The sequence below is a fragment of the Felis catus genome, chromosome E3, assembly GCF_018350175.1.
Source record: "Felis catus isolate Fca126 chromosome E3, F.catus_Fca126_mat1.0, whole genome shotgun sequence".
NCBI classification, from domain to species: Eukaryota; Metazoa; Chordata; class Mammalia; order Carnivora; family Felidae; genus Felis; species Felis catus.
In genome coordinates this window covers 6977663-6998827 of record NC_058383.1, presented here as the reverse complement: position 1 = coordinate 6998827, position 21165 = coordinate 6977663, and the positions used below count along the sequence as shown (strand labels likewise).

General features: G+C 40.1%; 1 protein-coding gene across 2 annotated transcripts in view; it reads right to left on the bottom strand.

The window, feature by feature from the left end:
• The window catches only part of CYP3A132 (cytochrome P450 family 3 subfamily A member 132), a 32596-nt gene extending 11987 nt beyond the window's left edge, over window positions 1-20609 (bottom strand). Inside the window, exons 1-8 of one of the 2 annotated variants that reach the window (XM_019820218.2) lie at window positions 20430-20609; window positions 15876-15969; window positions 13784-13836; window positions 11437-11536; window positions 7763-7876; window positions 7417-7505; window positions 5926-6074; window positions 756-883 (exon numbers count right to left, since the gene is read on the bottom strand). In XM_019820218.2, the coding sequence (XP_019675777.2) occupies window positions 756-883; window positions 5926-6074; window positions 7417-7505; window positions 7763-7876; window positions 11437-11536; window positions 13784-13836; window positions 15876-15969; window positions 20430-20500 (798 nt within the window). In that variant the 5' untranslated portion in view covers window positions 20501-20609. 2 annotated transcript variants of the gene reach the window in all.
• Window positions 20610-21165: the final 556 nt, after the last annotated feature.

Here is a 21165-nt window from a genome sequence, read left to right as displayed (position 1 = left end):
TCAAGAGAAAGTCCATGATTCCAGTCCTTTTTAACTCTGGCCTTAATTCTTAATGAATGGTCACAAAGATCAATCCCCTGACCCCTGCAGTGTCAATGAGCAGCTGTGTGTCAGCATCTTCCAGTGCCCCACCCTCTCAGAACCCTGCACAATCCTCAGTGACATCCTGGGGTACCCAGCCCTGTCTCCCTGTGCAGCACACATTCTTTTCTGGCCACCAGGCCTCATGAGGCAAAACTGGCTTAGCCATCTTGCAGCCTTAGTGCCCAGAGAAGACTCCTGCCCACTCCAGACAATGGCAAGCTCAAGTTTAACACAGACTATACTCCACCAAGTGCCTAACAGGACATTCCACTAGAGAATGTGTAAAACAAGAGGCTTAGAATTGAAGGCATTCTTTGCCAATGCGGGATCTGGAAAAATCACAATACAGAAAATTATTTTTACGCAGTAATTTTTATGCTTCGACAATTTATTGAAGTGAAGTGGTAGTTTTTCTCTCACCAAATTTTGTGCAGTGACATACTAGTTGCCATGCTTATTATTAAATTTTAAACATTCTTTCTCTGACTCATTTTCTTATCTCCTTCCTTAACTTCCACCTTTTTAATTCTAAAATGTTAGAACTCTCCTGCTCTAAACCCTACAGTGCTCTACCTACCATAAAAACATGCATAGAAGTACACACATGAGATGTACACAACTCAATAAAAGATCAAAAGCGAACATCCACATGTAACCACCACTGGATTTACCTTTTGTTTATCTTTGAGGCGACTTTCCTTCATACTTTTTACAGATTTTGTGAAAAAATCAGTAACTTTTTTTGGAAATATCCAGATATTTAATAGTTCAAAAATTGGGGTAAGGAATGGGAAGAGTACTGTAAGGAAAAAGAACAATGGAAAGCACAGTGAAAATACAAAATTTACCTGGAGCAATTATAATTTGCTCTTCTAATCAGAAGAGTAAAAGACACCAGGAGTCATTGAAACCAGGAGTCATTCCCTTATGGCCTTTATTGGAAATTTCAAACCAATGGGTGAGCCAGGGCAAGTCACACATGAGGACCACCACTACAGCAGTGAGATCAGTGTCTACTTCCACAGGTTTGGAGTGATCAAAGCAACAGAATTACATCCCTGGATATCTTAGCTTTTATTGTTAGACTAGAACCTCTTTGTATAAACCAGACCATAATATGCTACTTTAATTAATCATGATGTACCTGCCTCCTTAGCGCAGTAGGCAGGGCGTCAATCTCATAATTAATCATGATGTTTAAGAAACTGTTGTCAGGATGCAAATAATACAAGTATGCCCTTCAACCACAATGAAATAAAATTAGAAATTGAGAACATAAACAACATTGGGAAACCCACAAATAAAATATGTGGAAATTAAACATTACACTCTTATATAACCAATGGTTCAAAGAAGAAATCAAAAAGGCAATTAAGAATTACTTGGAGGGGGTGCCTGGGTGGCTCAGTAGTTTAAGTGTTGGCTTCAGTTCAGGTCATGTTCTCATAGTTAATGAGTTCGAACCAGCATCAGGCTCTGTGCTGACAGCTTAGAGCCTGGAACCTGCTTTGGATTCTGCGTCTCCCTCTCTCTCTGCCCCTCCCCCACTTGCATTCTGTCTCTATGTCTCTCAAAAATAAATAAATAAACATTAATATAATTATAATATAAATATATTATATAGAGTATATATAATATGTATATATTATATATTATATATATTATATATATAGGGTTATATATATATTATATATATTATATATTATATATAGGGTTATATATAATTATATATTATATATTATATATAGGGTTATATATAATATATATAATATATAATATATAATATATAATATATAATATATAATATATAATATATAATATATAATATATAATATATATTTATGTATATAATATATATATATTATATATTATATATAGGGTTATATATAATATATAATATATATAATATATAATATATAATATATAATATATAATATATAATATATAATATATAATATATAATATATAATATATAATATATAATATATATTTATATTTATGTATATTATATATATATATAATATATATATATAAATATAATTAACACCACCAGAAACTCCAACTCTACAAGCATCATAATGGCAATAAATTCATATCTTTCAGTACTCACTCTAAACATCAGTGGACTCAATGCTCCAATCAGAAGACAAAGGGTAACAGAATGTATAATAAGACCCATCTATATGCTGTTTACAAGAGACCTACTTTAGACCTAAAGTGATCTTCATATTGAAAGCAAGGGGATGGAGAACCAACTATCGTGCTAATGGTTGACAAAAGAAAGCCTGAGTAGCCATACTTACATCAGACAATCTAGACTTTAAAATATAGACTGTAGCAAGAGATGAAGAAGGGCATTATATCATAATTAAGGGAACTATCCACCAAGAAGACCTAACAATTGTAAACATGTATGCTCCAAATGTGAAAGCACCCAAATATATAACTAATTAATCAGAGACATAAAGAAACTCATTGATAATAATACCATAATAGTAGGGGACTTCAACACCCCAGTTACAACAATGGACAGATCATCAAAACAGAAAATCAACAAGGAAAAATGACACAGTGTGGCTTTGAATGACACAGTGGAATAGATGGACTTAATGGATATATTCAGAACATTTCATCCAAAAGCAGCAGAATGCACATTCTTCTCCAGTGCACATGGAACGTTTTCCAGAAGAGACCATATACTGGACACAAATCAGCCCTACGTAAGTACAAAAAAAAAAAAAAATCGAGATCGTGCCATGCATATTTTCAGACCACAATGCTATGAAACTCAAAATGAACCAGAAGAAATTTTGAAAAGGTAAAAAATATTTGGAGACTAAAGAACATCCTACTAAAAAATGAATGGGCTAACCAAGAAGTTAAAAAGGAAATTAAAAAGTACATGGAAGCCAATGAAAATGATAACACCACAGCCCCAAAGCTCTGGGATGCAGCAAAGGTGGTCATAAGAGGAAAGTATATAGCAATCTAGGCCTTCCTAAAGAAGTAAGAAAGGTCTCAGATACACAACCTAACATTACACCTTAAAGAGCTGGAAAAAGAACAGCAAATAAAACCCCAAACCAGCAGAAGACAGGAAATAATAAAGTATAGAGCAGACATCAATGCTATCAAAACAAAACAAAACAGTAGAAGAGATCAATTAAACCAGAAGCTGGTTCTTTGAAAGAATTAACAACATTGATAAACCCCTAGACAGTTTGATCAAAAAGAAAAAGGAAAGGTCCCAAATAAATAAAATCAAGAATGAAAGAGAAGAGATCATAACCAGCACGGCAGAAATAAAAACAATAAGACAATATTATCAGCAATTATACTCCAATAAAATGGGCAATCTGGAAGAAACGGACAAATTCCTAGAAACATGTAACTATCAAAACTAAAACAGGAAGAAACAGAAAATTTGAACAGACCCATAACCAGTAAAGAAATAGAATTAGTAATCAAAAGTCTCTCAGAAAACAAGAGTCCAGGGCCAAATGGCTTTCCAGGGGAATTCTACCAAACATTTAAGGAAGAGTTAACGCCTATTCTCTTGAAACTTTTCCAAAAAATAGAAATAGAAGGAAAACTTCCAAACTATTTCTATGAAGCTAGCATTACCTTGATTCCAAAACCACACAGAGACCCCACTAAAAAGGAGAACTAACTATACACCAATTTCCCTGATGAACATGGATGCAAAAAAATCCTCAAGATGATACTAGCCAACTGGATCCAACAATACATTAACAGACTTATTCACCATGACCAAGTGGGATTTATACCCGGGATGCAGGGCTGATTCAAAATCTGCAAAACAATCAATGTGACTCATCACACCAATAAAAGAAAGGACAAGAACCACATGATCCTCCCAAAAGATTCAGAGAAAGCATTTGACAAATTACAGCATCCTTTCTTGATAAAAACCCTCAAGAAAGTAGGGATAGAAGGATCGTACCTGGAAATCATAAAAGCCATATATGAAAGACCCACCTCTAATATCATCCTCAATGGGGAAAAACTGAGAGCTCTCCCCGTAAGGTCAGGAACAATACAGGGATGTCCACTCTCGCCGTTGTTATTCAACATAGTATTGGAAGCCTTAACCTCAGCAGTAAGACTACACAAAGAAATAAAGGCACCCAAAGCATCCAGGAGAAAGTCAAACATACACTCTTTGCAGATGACGTGATACTCTAAAACCCAAAAGGCTTCACCAAAACCCTGCTAGAACTGATCCATAAATTCAGCAAAGTTGTACAATATAAGATCAATGCACAGAAATCAGTTGCATTCCTATACACCAACAATGAAGCAACAGAAAGAGAAATCAAGGAATTGATCCCATTTATAATTGCACCAAAAACCATAAAATACCTAAGAATAAACCTAAGCAAAAAAGATGAAAAATCACACACTGAAAACTATAGAAAGCTTATGAAAGAAATTGAAGAAGTCACAAAAAAGTGGAAAAATATTCCATGCTCCTGGATAGGAAGAACAAATATTGTTAAAATGTCAATACTTCCCAAAGCAATCTACATGTTCAATGCAATCCCTATCAAAATGACACCAGGATTCTTCACAGAGCTAAAACAAACACTCCTAAAATTTGTATGGAACCAGAAAAGACTCCAAATATCCAAAGCAATCTTTAAGAAGAAAACCAAAGCAGGAGGCATCACAATCCCAGACTTCAAGCTGTAATACAAAGCTATAATCATCAGGACAGTATGGTACTGGCACAAAAACAGACACTCAGATCAATGGAACAGAATAGAAACTCCAGAAATGGACCCATAAACGTATGGCCAACTAATCTTTGACAAAGCAGGAAAGAATATCCAATGGAATAAAGACAGTCTCTTTAGCAAGTGGTGCTGGGAAAACTGGACAGTGACATGCAGAAGAATGAACCTGAACCACTTTCTTACACCATACACAAAAAACAAACTCAAAATGGGTGAAAGACCTCAATGTAAGACAGGAAGCCATCAAAATCCTCCAGGAGAAAGCAGGCAAAAACTTCTTTGACCTTGGCTGCAGCAACTTCTTACTCAACATGTCTCTGGAGGCAAGGGAAACAAAAGCAAAAATGAACTATTGGGACCTTATCAAAATAAAAAGCCTCTGCACAGCAAAGGAAACAATCAGCAAACCTAAAAGGCAACCAACGTAATGGGAGAAGATATTTGCAAATGACATATCAGATAAAGGGTTAGTATCCAAAATCTATAAAGGACTTATCAAAGTCAACACCCAAAAAACAAATAGCCCAGTGAAGAAATGGGCAAAAGACATGAATAGACACTTCTCCAAAGAAGACATCCAGATGACCAACCAACACATGAAAAAATGCTCAACATCACTTGTCATCAGGGAAATACACATCAAAACCCCAATGAGATACGACCTCACACCTGTCAGAATGGCTAACATGAACAACTCAGGCAACAACAGATGTTGGCGAGAATGCAGAGAGAGGATCTCTTTTGCATTGCTGGTGGGGATGCAAACTTGTTCAGTCACTCTGGAGAACAGTATGGAGGCTCCTCAAAAATTTAAAAATAAAACTACCCTATGACCCTACAATTGCCTGGCTAGGTATTTATCCAAAGGATACAAACATGCTGATTTGAAAGGGCACATGCACCCCAATGTTTATAGCAGCACTATCTCAATAGCCAAATTATGAATTGTACATTTTAAAAGAGGACCTATATGTTATGTGAAGTTATACCTCAATAAAATTGTTGTTGAAAGGTAGGAAGGGAGGAAGTGAGGGAGGAAGAAGAGGAGAAAAGGAAGGGAGGAGAAAAATAGTAATCTACATACTTATTGAGAAGAAAAGTGGATCAAGGAAGGAAAATTTGAAGAGATTCTTCGTATTTTCCACAAAGGGATCTTGTGGGTTGTTGAGGGAATCAATGTTCACTCCAAAGGAGGTACCAGTAATCACATCCATGCTGTAGGCCCCAAAGATGCTGAGTAGGGAAAGAAAGACATGGATAATTAAAATCAGAAACTCTTTACTATCCCTATCCAACACATGCAGCATTAGATTCTGATGCCCAGGCCACATAAGAGCCACACTTTCAGAACCACCTTCTGGATAATCTATATGCCATCACACTCATTCATGAGGTATCCATGAGGAATTCGGCAGAGGCATCATGCTAGTGATACTGCTGGCCTTGTGCTAGGGGTGATGGGGACACTATGACAAGTTAGACACACGTCTGAACTCAAGGAGCTCTTTCCTGAAGGAACAGAGACCCAAAGTCAAATAAATTACAGTAGTGTGTTTGCAGTATGGGCAATAGAAGGTAGATAAACACTGTGTCTGAGCAAGACAAACAGTGGAATAATTAACCTTTCCTAGAAGAGTCAAGAAAGGTAAAATTGATCCAGACCTTCTCTCACCACAGTAGCTATGCTCATAACTGATTCCTCTTCAGCACATTAGTGAACGGCAGCACCATGTTATGTGCTGAAAGGAATGTTATCCCTTCTTCTCTACACTCCTGCTAAGACTCCTGAAAGACCCTTCTTCCTCAATTCCAGTGATCAGAACTTTCCCTCAGGACACACTCATATCTGGAAAATGTAAGATCTAATAATGTTCCTAGTATATAGTATATATAGTATATATATAGTATATATATATAGTAAATCACTACAAAATTGATTTGTGGGTTGCCATAGCTAAGAGATCATATGCCACCAGTTTTTCTAGAACAGTTCCTATATACATCTGTTCATCGTGTATAATTTTAAAATATCACAGTTTAGATTATATAGTCACCCTCCTTATCCCATGAGCAGGGCTTTCTCTCTGCTGAGGTTGAAAGATGGACAAGTGGTCATAAAGTTAATATTTTTTTTACTAATATCCTTAACAAAATCAGGAAGGGGTTTAAGTCGTTCTAAGTTCCACACGATAACTTCCCTGCCCCATTCAATGCCCACCAATATGTACAAAGTGCCTTCCCCTCCCACCATTCCATACCGTCTACACTCAACGATTTGATAAATTATGTTTCTTCTTTTGAAACGATGTATTTTGTCTTCTAGAATATCCAAGGGGACAATCAAGTAGATAAATTAATCCCGCCTCACGTACACAAAAGAAGACCCTCTCTCTCCTGACCGCCCTGCCTTTTGAGGCGTGCTACCTCTTCTTGGGTGGCCCACTGGACTTGTAGCACCACATGCCTACTTCTGTTTGTTTGCTGGACTAACTCAACAGTGGGAGTTTGGCTCTGTGTCAGCAGCTGGAAAATGTCATGACAGAGCCAGAAGCCCAGCAGGTGCAGCTCTACTTACTCTTTCAAGTTGACGGGCTTGCCTTTCTCTGCCTCCTTCCTCAGGTTCCTCACCAACACATCTCCATACTGGCCAATGATGGGGAACATCTACACACAAATACAACACCACCTGACTTAAATCCAAGAATCAAGTCCTAAAATTACACAGCTTTCATAAGCATGAAGCAGTAGGGACATCTAATAACAAATCTTATCATGTCTCTTCCAGGACATGAAGCTAAAAGACCATTTTTAGGAAGCCCAAATTCAGCAAACTACCCCTAAGAAATGGACTGTGGTCTTATTTCCTACCTGCCCACAGATGTATTCCTTAACTTTCTAATTGAAAACCCTCCCTTTCTTACCTCCTTGAGCTTCCCACTGGTGAAGGTTGGAGACAGCATTGTTCGTATTCTCTTCCATTGTTCATCTTCAGACAGAGAGATGGCACTTTTCATAAATCCCACTGGACCAAGAGACTAGTGTCAAAGCAAAAGACATTTTGCCTTATATAAGTTTTGAAGGTCTCAGGTTGTGGAAAATTTGTCAAATGGACAGAAATTATTCAACAATTATTTAGTGATTATCTACGGAGTAGCAGGCCCTATGTCAGATGTTCAACAGATATTTACACCAAATGCCTACCTCTCTGAGAAGCTGAAAAACACATCCAGCCACTTGATGTGCTTTCCAGCCTTTATATCCCAATCTCCTTTTTAGTGTAAATGTGTTTGGGGAAATCTGGTAGGGAATACTCCTCCAGGATAATACACAGTATTAACCCCTAGTCCTACCCTATGCAGAGTATAATTGGATTGGTAGATATAGCCAGATAGCCCTGGCAAGCTGCATGTTGCCTCAGACCAGTTCTGTCTTTGCATATGTCTGCAGCAGGAGCAACTCACAAAACAGATGTCTTGTTATGGTGATTAAAAAAAATTACCATAGCTAACACTAAAAAGGTTGTGCATCTATTTGCTATTCTGAAGAAATGATGCAGTTATGTGGATATCTATTCCCCCTGTATTTCCCCAAAGGGACAGAAAGAAAAAGAGAGAGATAATTCTTTCTCAGTTTGGGACTGACCTATCAGCCAACAAACTCGAATCTTTCTTCCATCTTCCAAAACTGTATTTTGTCTTAATACAGATATCTCTACCACCCATTCATATTAAAAACTTACAAACTAGGAATAGACGACATCTTCCTCAACTTCATAAAGAGTATCTAATAACCCTACAGCTAACATCACCTCAATGATGAATGACTAAGGTGCCTGAGGCCAGTCCTGACTCCTGTCACTGGACTACACTACCACAAGGGTCCACAGCTAAATCCTGAAGCTATACACATATACACAGCCAGCATGGACTCTAGTCACAAGCCCTCACTGTCATGCACACACCAATGGCTAGCCCCTGAAACCACCTGTGTGCTCAAAGTTGGTGATGGACCCCACTGGTGGCCCCAACCCTGTTTTGGGCATGTGCCTGCTTTCAGCACCCCCTCTAATGACTGTGTACATAGCACCAATTCTGGCCACCATTCTGCTTGTCCCCTGGTGCTGGATCTGGTGGTGCTACTGAAGATCCCAACAGCCACTGTTGCCACAAGAACCTTCCACTACTCTTGCCAAGGATCATGCAGTTGCTGATGTTGTGGCCCCCAACTGCCTGAACCCATCATGCTCTCATGGATTATTTTCAATTATCCAGTCATACTGGGGAAAAAAAATGAAAAGGGCTAGGAAAAAAATGCCAACAGGACTTATAGGATACCATCAAATGAAACAATATTCATATACAGGAGACCCAGTAGGAGAGAGAAAAAGTGGGAAGACTGCTTACTTAAAGAAACAATGGCTGAAAAGTTCCCAAACCTAGGGAAATATATGGAAATCTTGGGACATGAGCTTAAAAGTCCCCAGTAAGATTGAATCCAAAAAAGACTTCACCAAGACACATTATAATATAATTGTCAAAAATGAAAGACAAAGAAAAATCTTGAAAGGAGTAAGAGAAAAGGAGCTCATCATATACAAGGAGGACACCCCTGAGTCTATCAGGTGATTCCTCAGCAGAAGTCTTGAAAGCCAGAAGACAGTGGGTGATTTATTCAAGAATACTTTACCCAGAAAAGAAGACCTTCAGAAATGAGAGATAAAACATTTCCAGACAATCAAAAGTGGAAATAATTCGTAACCACTAAGCCTGCTAAAGGGAGTTCTTTAAGCCAAAAAAAAAAAAAAAAAAAAAAAAGGACACTTACTAGTTCCTAATGCTTCCCCCAGCATCAGGAACAAGACAAGAATACCCACTCTAACCACTCTTATTCAACATTGTACTAGAAAACCTAGCTAGTGCAATAAGCAACACAAAGAAATAAAAGACATTCAGAATAGAAAGATAAAAATAGGATAAAAATAGGAGTGTCCCTATTTCAAGTGACATAATGTCAATGTAGAAAATCTTGAGGAATATAAAAAAGAACAACTCTGCATCTAATAAATGAACTAAGCTAGGTTGTAGGAAATGAGATCAACACAACAACCAACCACATTTCTGTATACTAACAAGAACATGTCAAAACCTATTAAAAACACAATAATAATTTTAAGCACTCAAAGAAGGTGAGATACTTTAGGTATACATTTTTATAAAACATGTATGTTTTTCCTGTGCTAAGAGCTACACGTTGGTGAAAAAAATCAAAGAAAACCTAAATAAACATATAGTGTGTTCATGAGTTGAGAGACATGACTTAGTAAAGACACAAATTTCTCCCAGATGTATCTATGGGTTTGAGGCACATCTTACGAAGTCTCTGCTATTATGTACACATAGATAAGTTCTAAATTTGTATGGAAAGACAAAGCAGCTGGAAATCTAACACAATTCTAACAAAAATAAAATGGGAGGAATCACTGGACATATGTTTAGAGGTACTATATGGCTACAGTAATCAAGATAGCCTGGCACCAGTGCAGGAATAGATACAGAGATCAATGAACAGAACAGAGAATGACACACACACACACACACACACACACACACACACACACACACACACAGAGGCACCACTGAATTTTGATATTGGTACAAAAGCAATTCAGTGGAGGAAGTACAGCCTTTTCACACTAGTTCTGGAGTCATTAGACAGTCAAGGGCCAAAAACAAAGATCTTTGACCTAAACTTCACATCTCATGATTAACACTAAAATTAACGCAAAACAGGGGCGCCTGGGTGGCTCAGTCGGTTAAGCATCCGACTTCAGCTCAGGTCACGGTCTCACAGTCCGTGAGTTCGAGCCCCGCGTCGGGCTCTGTGCTGACAGCTCAGAGCCTGGAGCCTGCTTCCAATTTCTGTGTCTCCCTCTCTCTCTGCCCCTCCCCCGTTCATGCTCTGTCTCTCTCTGTCTCAAAAATAAAATAAATGTTAAAAAAATTAAAATTAAAACAGATCACAGACTTAAATGTAAAATATAAAACTAAATGCTTGTAGAAAATCCTTGGGACTTAGGGCTAGGTGAAGAGTTTTCAAACTTGATGCCAAAGTCATAACCCATAAAAGGAAAAAATGAATAAACTGGTCTTAAGAAAATAAAAAACAATGTTTGCTCTGCTGAACACCCTGATACAACAAAAAGAAAAGCTACACACCATGCCTACAAAAGAATAGTAAGAGGGAGACTTTTGGTGACGGAACAGCTCTGTAACGTGATTGCGGTGATAGATACACTAATCTACAAGTAAGATAAATGTTCAGACAGCAACACACACACACACACACACACACACACACACACACAAATGGGTAAACATAAAACTGCTGGAATCTGAATAAGCTCTGTGGCTAGAACCAATGACAAATTCTGCTTTGATACTGTCCTATATAGTTAAGCAAGATATTATCTTAGAGAAAACAGCTGGAAGGTCACATGACATGACACCTCCTGGGACAATTTCCAGTAAATCCATTATTATTTTGAAATAAAAGTTTTATAAATAACTATGTAAATTTAAAATAAATCCATGCCTACCCGCCGGTTTGTGAAGACAGAATAGCATTCTTTCACTAGTACTGTTTTGATCATGTCCGGATCTGTGATCGCCAACACTGGCTGTCGCCCATCATAAAACCTATGTCAGGGAAACAGAGCTGATTAAATTTAACGTGCCAGTTTCTGCAGTGGCAGCCACTCTTGGAAGTCCAGACTTTTAACCTTATGTTACCTAATCCATTCTCTGAGACCATGGTCAGAAATAACAATGGAAAATTTATTAAGTCTATGTGTGCACATGGCTGTTTCTGGGACTATTCTCCATAATTTTTTGCATGTTAAAAATATTTCAAATATTTTAGAAGTACTTCAAACATTTTAAATATTTTACATATATTATCAAAAAAAGGTTAGTAAATAACTGAAGGCAAGTAAATTATCTAAGAACAAAAAAATAATGAAAGAGACTCCACCCACTCAGTCACTAATAATTATAATTTTGAAGATATATCAAACACATGAAATGTACATAATACAATATTAGATGAAAATTGTAGGCACAGTGATCACAAACATGTAAGATGTGCCTGCAAATAAAGACATGAAATGCTCAAAAAGTGATGGCAAAATTATGAATCATTTCTTTGCCCTATTCTCTAAAATATGATTTCTAGTTACATTTTAAAGGAAGTATTATTTAAATATTAAAGACATATTCTTGGTAGCATTGACTGAGAAAATTTTGAACAAAAAACACAAAGAGAATAAAGTAATACAGAGAAACATTCACTTTAATGTTACAGAGTAATAATAGAGAGTAAAAATCACGTTAGGTATATTTACCTTTATTACTTATATTTCTTCTTATAGGTGGGTCCCAAGCGTGAGTCCCTTGGGCTCCATATAGGTGACAACCCTTAGTAGCAGGGCAAGTCCACTTGTGACACATGTATCACACAAAGCTGACTCCTTATATGTGATCCATCCCAATTAACCCTGACCTCCTGACTGTCCATATGACCAGTTAATGGGAACCAGCCACTGGCATGAGGTTTAGATTATGCTTAATTACAGCATCCTCTGGCATTGTGTTTTCTACTACAAATCATTTGCATTTGTTAGAACAAAATGGAAGATTTTCCATAAGTCCCCTATTCTTCCTCTGATGTTACAAAGGAACTTCAAATGCTTTGTGATCAGATATAGAAATGGAGGAGAACCACTGCACTAAATGCTCCCCATCTGCAAAAAGTATTCTAAAACTCAGAAGGTTTCAGTGTGAGTCGAGTATACTTCGTGTTGAAGCAGTAATAGTTGTTAATGAGGTGGCACTTAGATTGGCTCTCCCATCAATCTGATTATCTTTCTTGGGTGATTTCCCATGTCTTATCCTGTTTGTTAAAAAACACAAGCGTGGACAAGGGACAGTGGTTTAAAGTTACCCTCTCTTTTCATGATCTCACAGCCCTAATACGACTTCTACTACCAGTTAAATTTGCATTCTTGCACCTCACCCCACATCCTCCAAATTCTGTGTTAATGGAGGATGGAAACCAAGAATCTGCATTTTTAACAAGCCTTCGTAGGTGGTCTTTATCCATAGCCAAGCATGAGAACCATTTACTAAATACAGAACTGGGGCCCACAATGTAACACTGACTCTAGCCAGAGCTGACCAGTACTGAACATAGGAGGGACACTGGAGATAAACCAGTGGCAATCCAGAGATCTGTGTTCTTTCTATTCCGCCATGTTGCTTATGGGCCACACCAACTCAGCAGAGCCCTATGGATTCTGAGGACTTGACCAGAGAAGATAAAGAGGTACAACACTGGCTGTGAGCAGCCCAGCACCACACTATACCTCTCACACTGCTTCAGCAAACCTCTAGCCAACCTCATTGGGAGCATCCACTGTAAGCCACCGAGGCCATACTACAAAATCCCAAGTCCATCAGCCCACCAGGGAAACACTGTGCTCTGGAAACTTCCTACATTTCTTCCAGTCTATAGAATTGGAAAAAGAAATACTTGACTATAGTTTTATTGGAAAGTCTTGGCTTAGTACTAAAACACAAAACAAAACAAACTACACACTTGCAGACAGAGTAAGAAAGAGCTGAGCAGAAATGGTTTTCCATTCTGTTTACAACAGCCCTTCTACCAAAAACACATATTAATCCAAAACATAAAGGACACCCTGCAGCTCTCCTGACCAGATTCATATTTGGACCTGTACACCTGGTGACACATGCATTCCTGGGAAGGGGAGGTTTCAGGAGCTTTAATTATAGGGTTTCATCCCAAGGGGCTCTCGACTGAGACTGTCCACACCATGAGGGCCTCATCATAAAAAGCCTATCACTGGAAATTTCCAGACTACTCACCCCCACATTCTTCCATATGTTTTAAAACATTTCTCGTCAAATGCACAAAAGCCCTGCGAGAAGAAAGAAAATGTATTATTAATCTAAATGTACTAAGCCTTACCTCTAATGGGCACAAAAAGGACCCAGATCATATGAAATGTGGCTTACTACCTCTCACTGGCAGATAGAGGGAAGCTCTTATTCACACGCATCTTATGGGAAAGGAGAGAAAACAGAGACATGAAACGGAGAATTTCAAGTCCTTGAACTGATTAATACTGCTCATACTGAACATCTTACTCGTCTGTGAAGACTATGTAACCCTTGCCTTTCTGACATGTTTGGCTTGTGCATGAGTTGTCTCTAAATCTCATAACCATCTGAATTATTAACTTCAGGGCATCATGAGAAAACGGAAGCTGAGGGAAAGTCAGCATGGCCTGAACAACCCTCAGTTACCACTCTATTCATTGATCTCATAAGCCCTACTAGATTTTCAGTAGATTTAGGAAATTAAGACTCCTGTGCCCTCTTTCAGTCTGGCAGACTTACAAAATGTAAGACATTGTGTTGAGTGAGAAAGTGAGAGATGAGTGGATGAATGACAAAGTGGACTCGCTTCCAGTTGTCCAGTTCTCACATGGAAAAGAGGGGATGATGTCACCCCTCCACAAAGGATGGTGCAAATTAAAACACTTGCTCTGAGCTTTCACTCATGTCACCTCAAAAAAAGAAAACAACAAAATTTCCTGTCTCTATGTTTCAGCTGTGATATTTGATGTTTTCACTTTACAAAGGAAGGTTCCAGAAATGTGCGTCTTGGGATGCATGTACTAAGGAGTTAATCTGGAAAAGTGGAAAGATTACTGCTCTGTTGGAAAGGAAAAAGTCCAGTAAGTTCTTAACAATAACTGGACACTGAGAGCCAGGAGAGGTAGGATCTGAGGAATAAGTTTCAGATCTGCAGGAAAGGAACTCCAAGGCAGAGAGCAGCCTGTAATATAGACTCTGCCTGCTGGCCTTCAAGACATGAGCTCCTACCTTCTGTTCAGGAGCCAGGCCTTGGGTGAGGCATCAGAGCTGGATTAGACACAGTGGCTCTACCAAAATTCAGTCTGTGTGTCTGCTAGTACATTCCATTCAGGTACATTAAGTCTTTAATAGTTTTGTCAAAGCATCTCTTTTCTAGTGATTTTGTATGAGTGGTTCTACCTTTGTGTGAAAAATAACATACACACATACACAACTCATTTAGAATTAAAGTCTGAAAACAATAGATAAGGAATATACTGCCTCAGTTATACTCCCCCTTGCTCAAGTCACCCATAGGATGCCTTCTTTGAAGATACAGAGGTAAAGCCAAGAGCTCTAGTTCAACCTCTCAAATGTCAAAAGATGTCACAGGTGGCAAAGGGTGAGTTAGAGCCATGGAAACAACTATAGGGGTGGGGTGGGTTTTGGCCAGCTCTTGAGATAATTCAATTATGTGCAAATCACCCAAAAGTGAATCTTGGGTTGCCTAATAAACTCAAGTTCCAGAGACATCCAGGAAAACAAGGAGGCTACAAAGAGCTCATGCTATGAACAGAAAAGTCTGACTTTAGCATACAGAGCTTAATGAGCCAGTACCAGGGACCCACTTGATGCTTTTCTCCTAATACCAAGTACCATTATGCCTTCCTGGGAATCTGCACCTGCCAGAAAGAAAAGCCTCTTTATGATGCTCACAAGCTGGAACAAAAAGTCCTGGGCTGAAGTGGCCAGAGAGCTGGACTGCCAACTGAGGGAAAACCTGAGGCTCCTAACAGCAGACAAGAGAGCCCTGAGCTATACCTGGCCATGTGCTGGGTAGGGCCTGTAATACCATTTCCGGAGAGTTTGAAACCCAAGACTTCCTCCTGAGGAGGATCATGTTTACTATGGAACTAAGCTGGGATTTGCAACCATAGGAAGCAAAAGAGGAGGCTGGGTGGAGACTATGACACCATTTCTGGAGAGTCTGAAACCTAAGAACTTCCTGCTGAGGAGGAGTATTTTTAATATGGAACTAAGCTGGGATTTGCAACCATAAGAAGCAAAAGAGGGAGCTGGGAGCTCAAACAGCACCCACCTGACGGTACCCCAGAGCCGTTCCCACAAAAGGCAGAGGTTTTGGCCCAGGAATTCCGAGCTTCTTAAAAAGTCCATGTGTGTAGGTCCCATATCTGTAAAGTGAAAGAGAAAGCAATGGTGAAATAGGTGTGGAGACTGGCCAGTCACTGATACAACTAGAACAGGTAAGAGAGGAGGTAACATGTAGTCAAGAAATAGTAACAGCAATCCAAACAGCAATAATTACATTCACTCATCATCTCCTTTCCCATCTCCACTGTGAGACCCACAAAGAATGATGATTAGCTAAAAGCAGCTGGAAACTTCATCATCCCAAATCCTAGACTGAACATTTGATAAATGCTTCCATATTGAGAGCTCCTACAAGGTTCATGCTGAATTCTTCCAGAAAATTCACTCATGCCTATTTAGTAAGTGACACCGCCATGACTTTGGAGCTTGTCACTCTCCAAAGAATGAGAAAGAGAAAATTTTTTTCCTGCTCTGATGAATGATGATATTTTACTAAATATATCCACTCAATACCAGACGGTTACTGAGAGTCTACCAATAAAATGTTCTTAGCAGTTTCCTCAGAGAGACCTTTCTGCTTTTCCTTCATTGTAGTCCCTGTTGGTGTTTTGGATCAGGTCCTTCTTTAAAAAATTTTTTAAACATTTTATAAACGTTTTTTTTTAAACGTTTTATTTTATATTTGAGAGAGAGAGAGAGAGAGAGACAGAGCATGAGCAGGGGAGGGGCAGAGAAATGGAGACAGAATCTGAAGCAGGCTCCAGGCTCTGAGCTATCAGCACAGAGCTTGACACAGGGGCTTGAACACACAAGCAGTGAGATCATAACCTGAGCCAAAGTCAGACGCTCAACTAACTTAGCCACTCAGGCGCCCCTGGATCATGCCCTTCTTAAGTCTATCTTCACAGAAGTCTTGAGCAACCACAGTGTTCTTATTTCTGTACAATGAAAACTGTGTCAAAGGCTCAACTGGCCTCACTAAAAAGTGAGATCCCATCAGGTCCACCCAAGTCTCTGTTGTCAGGCATTCTGGTTCTCTTCAGCTACAGAGAAGGGGGATTGACCCATATGTGCCCAAATGAATGCCATATTAAAGGATCAGTAAGTAAACAATCCATCCCCAGGCTATTCTTCCCCCTGTGGAATCTGGTCCTCTGACCTGAGATACTCATCTGTTCAGCACACTGCAAGGCCCGCTCAATTTTTCAAGATGGTCACTAAGTTTACTGACTCTGTGCATCAACCATCTCAAAAGTCCATTACAGATGGTGCTCCCTAATACAGGACTGCCTGCAATTCATCCTTCAGGAGTTGCCTGTGGAATCCCACAACTGGGGGTTCTGGATCCTTGCAAGCCTTACTGTTAGGTGTTGCTGAGAAATAGCAGAGTGGAGGAGGGGAGGCTGCCAACACCGTTTTAACCATAAACCCGCTAGGCCTACAGGGCTAACCCCATAGAGGCAAATTAAGAAAGTGGTGGGAAAGGATGCTAAGTAGAAATGGTTACATACCCTGCAAGTGCTTTCAGCTAACAGATAGGGAGCCTTCCAAAGTTCACATACCTCCAGTTCATAGCAGAATACGTGTTATGCAACATAAAATGAATAAGGACAAAATGTTCCAGAGATATTCCTCATCTCCTCTTCTAAGCTAGCATTTTAGACAGTACAGGTACCAAGTATTTTGGGCACATCCAGCATTTCTAATATTACGTGATTAAATAAACTCCCCAAATTGCAGGAAGGGACATGTTTGAGGGACCCAGCAGAGAGACCTTAACCCGACCCAGCTGGATATTTAGATCCTTCTTCTAGAACACTTTGACACATGTGCACCAGATGTCAGGAGTACGGGTGGCCATCACCAACACAAAAAAATCAATTCTGGGAGCACCTGGGTGGCTCAGTTGGTTGAGTGTCTGACTTTGGCTCAGGTCATGATCTCATGGTTGTGGGTTTGAGGCCCGCATCGGGCTCTGTGGTGACAGCTCAGAGCCTGCAGCCTGCTTCAGATCCTGTCTCTGGCTTTCTCTGCCCCTCCCCCACTTGTGCTCTGTCTCTCTTGTCTCCAAAATAAATAAACGTTTAAAAATTTTTAAAAAAATCAATTCTGGCTTCTGGACCATCAACATGATAATTCAACTCCCAAGTGAGGCCAAACAATTGAGTGAATGTGTCAGCAACACTGGTCACAAGGCAAGATCTGGTCTAAACTCACAGGGCTCCAATACAATGCAGAGGTGGAGCTAGATGAATTTTTCTGATTCATTCCAGCTTCTCTCTTTTTGGTAGAGTAATGCTGCTGTTGGTACAAATGAAGGGGCTAACAGTAAAGTGACTCATTTTTAGTGCCTTTACATTGCACTGATAGACAGAGGGCCCTGTCTACAGCTACTGACTCTTGACTACACCAGTGTCTTTTAAGTATAACATACTGTTTGCCTGGTGGCAAAGACCAGTGACAGCCCCACTGCCAGATAGAACAGACACAGTATGACTCACATGGTATCCCTGTTCCCTGGCCCCAAGCAGATGAGATGCTAATCCTGTGGTCCTGTGATGACCTCCTGTGGGACCAGAACCAAGGAGTATCTCTAGAAGATCTGTTATGAGGGAGGAATACTCTCCCACTCCATTCTGAGCCCTGGATGCCTCTCACATCAGCACAGGCTGTCTTACTACTTGCCTGTGATGAGAGGTTAAAATAACCTGCTGGGCACTTGTAAACATATACACAACCTATATCATAGAAGTATGCATGTGTACACTAAATTAATATTCCCAACATGACTCTAGAAGGCTGAAGTTATTTATGCACCATTATAATCACAAAGGCTAAACTAACAGCCTCCTTTTAGACTTCAGAAAGAACAAGCTGGAAATAGTCTTATCTCAGTAAAAACCCTAGTATTAAAAAGAATGAAATTAAACTACATCAATTACATTTAAATGTCATTGGGACAGAACATGTTGTCACACCCAGCATTCCTAACCTTTCTCTCAGAAAATGAAAATCAGGCTTATATGTCCTATGTTCACATCCTCATGCCTTTCTATTCTTAAAGAAAGCGAAATTGAGATAGAGGTCAAATGTGACATAGAGGGGACCATCCCTACCCACAACTGGAAACTAAGTCCTTTCCCAACCTGCTTCAGGATACTGGGAAACCCACCACTGAAAGGAATTCCTCTGCTAATGATTTTGATTTTCCTCCTGTACTGTAACATAGAGGGAAAAAACATATTTAATATCCAAATTTGCTTTCAGGGCTATGTCTTTGCAGCCTGCTGGCAGATTTCACATTGAGGGAGGAAGAAATCTCTATACTGATGCTAAACTTCCCAGACACTAGAAGGAAAACCTGAAATGAATAGAATTTCAAGATTTCTGCCAAGTCTCTTCAGCTCTAAAGGTACTCATTTAGGGTAAGGAGTTCTGCATATTACAAGGTCGGGGAGTGGCCAGGAGAGGGGCACAGAAAAGAGGGAAGAGTCCATTCTGAAGAGGAAGGTGAGGCACATCCAGCCCCCCTGGAAGTCTGAGTGTACCAGTGATTTGTGTACATGATGCTTGGTGGTGGGAGGGAGGGGAGCAGGAGCCACCTGAGAGACACAGGCCCAATCCTTTTACACATGTCCTGCAGCAGACAAAGACCAGGAAGGTGAAGATAATGAGACAAGACCCAAGCTACTCCCTCTGCCTCCAGAATCCCCAGATCTTGGGATGGGGTGAGGACTCCACAGCACAGGGGTCTGTTGATCTTAATCTTCCTCAGGTGAATTTTGCTTGATAGGTTTACTGTGGGGGGCTGGTGGTTCCCCCTCCCATTCCCCCACTTTCAAGGGCATACGAAAGCCTTGTCAAGGCTGAGAAAGTTCCTGAAGCCTGTGGTCTGCAGGTGTTGGCAGTAATGCTACCTCCCTTTTTCTACCCCGAGTCAGATAGAAACAAACATGGGAATTGTGTTTTGCTAGCAATCTATCAACAAGGTCTTGTGACCCGTTCAGAAAGTTCACAAGGTACACAGAGCTAAATGTTTTAGATGGCAGTGATCATGTGAAACCTGATTATTCTTAGAATGACCTGATCCATAAGAGTCTTATATTATAAAATATTGTGTACAGCAACAATAAAGCCGTCACTTGGGCCATCAGCCCAGGGGGCCCTCCTGTTCCCAAACTTTCTCTTCTCTTTTTTTCTTACATTCCCCTACCCTCAGGACCCTGACCTCGGTGTTTGTCACGCCGGTCGCGACAGTTTACGTCCCAACTGGTAGTGAAACAGAAGATCATCCCAGGAGAAAATAATGTCTCTCAGCCCTCCTAGCTACAGAAATTGGAGTTGGGGTATGGGGGTACTCCTTTTGCAGATCTGGGTGAGGTCAATAATAACCCCTTATGTGTTTCTAGCTTGTTTGAAGCACCCAACACTTCAGGAACTTCCTTTTGTTAACTCTTCATCCACAGAGCAGAAAAGAAAAAGGGGTAGAGGTTGCTAATTAGCAAGGTTCCAGAGGCGATGAGCCTGAACAGTTACTCACAGATAGAGGAGCACCAGGCTGGTAGCCAGAAGAAGCCAGGCTTCTATGGAAAAGCTTGGGATCAGGTCCATGGCCACCTTCCCTCTGCCAATCTCCTCTACTCTCTTTCAGCAGTGTGCGCCAGTCTGTGCTGGCCTGTGCGTGTGGAGCTTTCCTTCCCACCAGCGGTGATTCAGTGAGCCTGGAATATATATAGTGAAGAGGGGGCGGGGCTGGAGCTACAGCCAATAGAAGGGCCACTGGTGCTCCACCTGTAGGTGCTCTACACCCATGAGCGTTGGCAAAGCATCATGGACATTCCCAGTTTGACCTCCTTTGAGTCAATATTTTGTGGGAAATCAATAAACAATCAGTGTTATCAGTAATCCCAAAGGTTACAGAAGTTCACGTAAAACCATTGTCCTTAAATCTCTAAGTTGCCCTTGTCACCATGACTGTCTGTACCCTTAAACACTTGAAACCCTTCACACAAGCTGGGTCTACTCATCTTTACCCATGTAGTTTCCTCTGCCTAAAAATGTCCCTGGGCCACCTAGAAGGATCCTACTCATCCTTCAAACCCAGCTCTAACAGAATCTCCTCTGTTAGAGTCTGTCCTCGCCAACCTCCTGCCCTGGGAAATTTCTGTCCCATGAGCCCCAGTTCTCTGTACCCTCCATCCCTATCATTGGTCTCTACACCCATTTACCTTACAGAGAGAGAGCTTCTCAAGGGCACAGTCTGGGTACTTACCAAC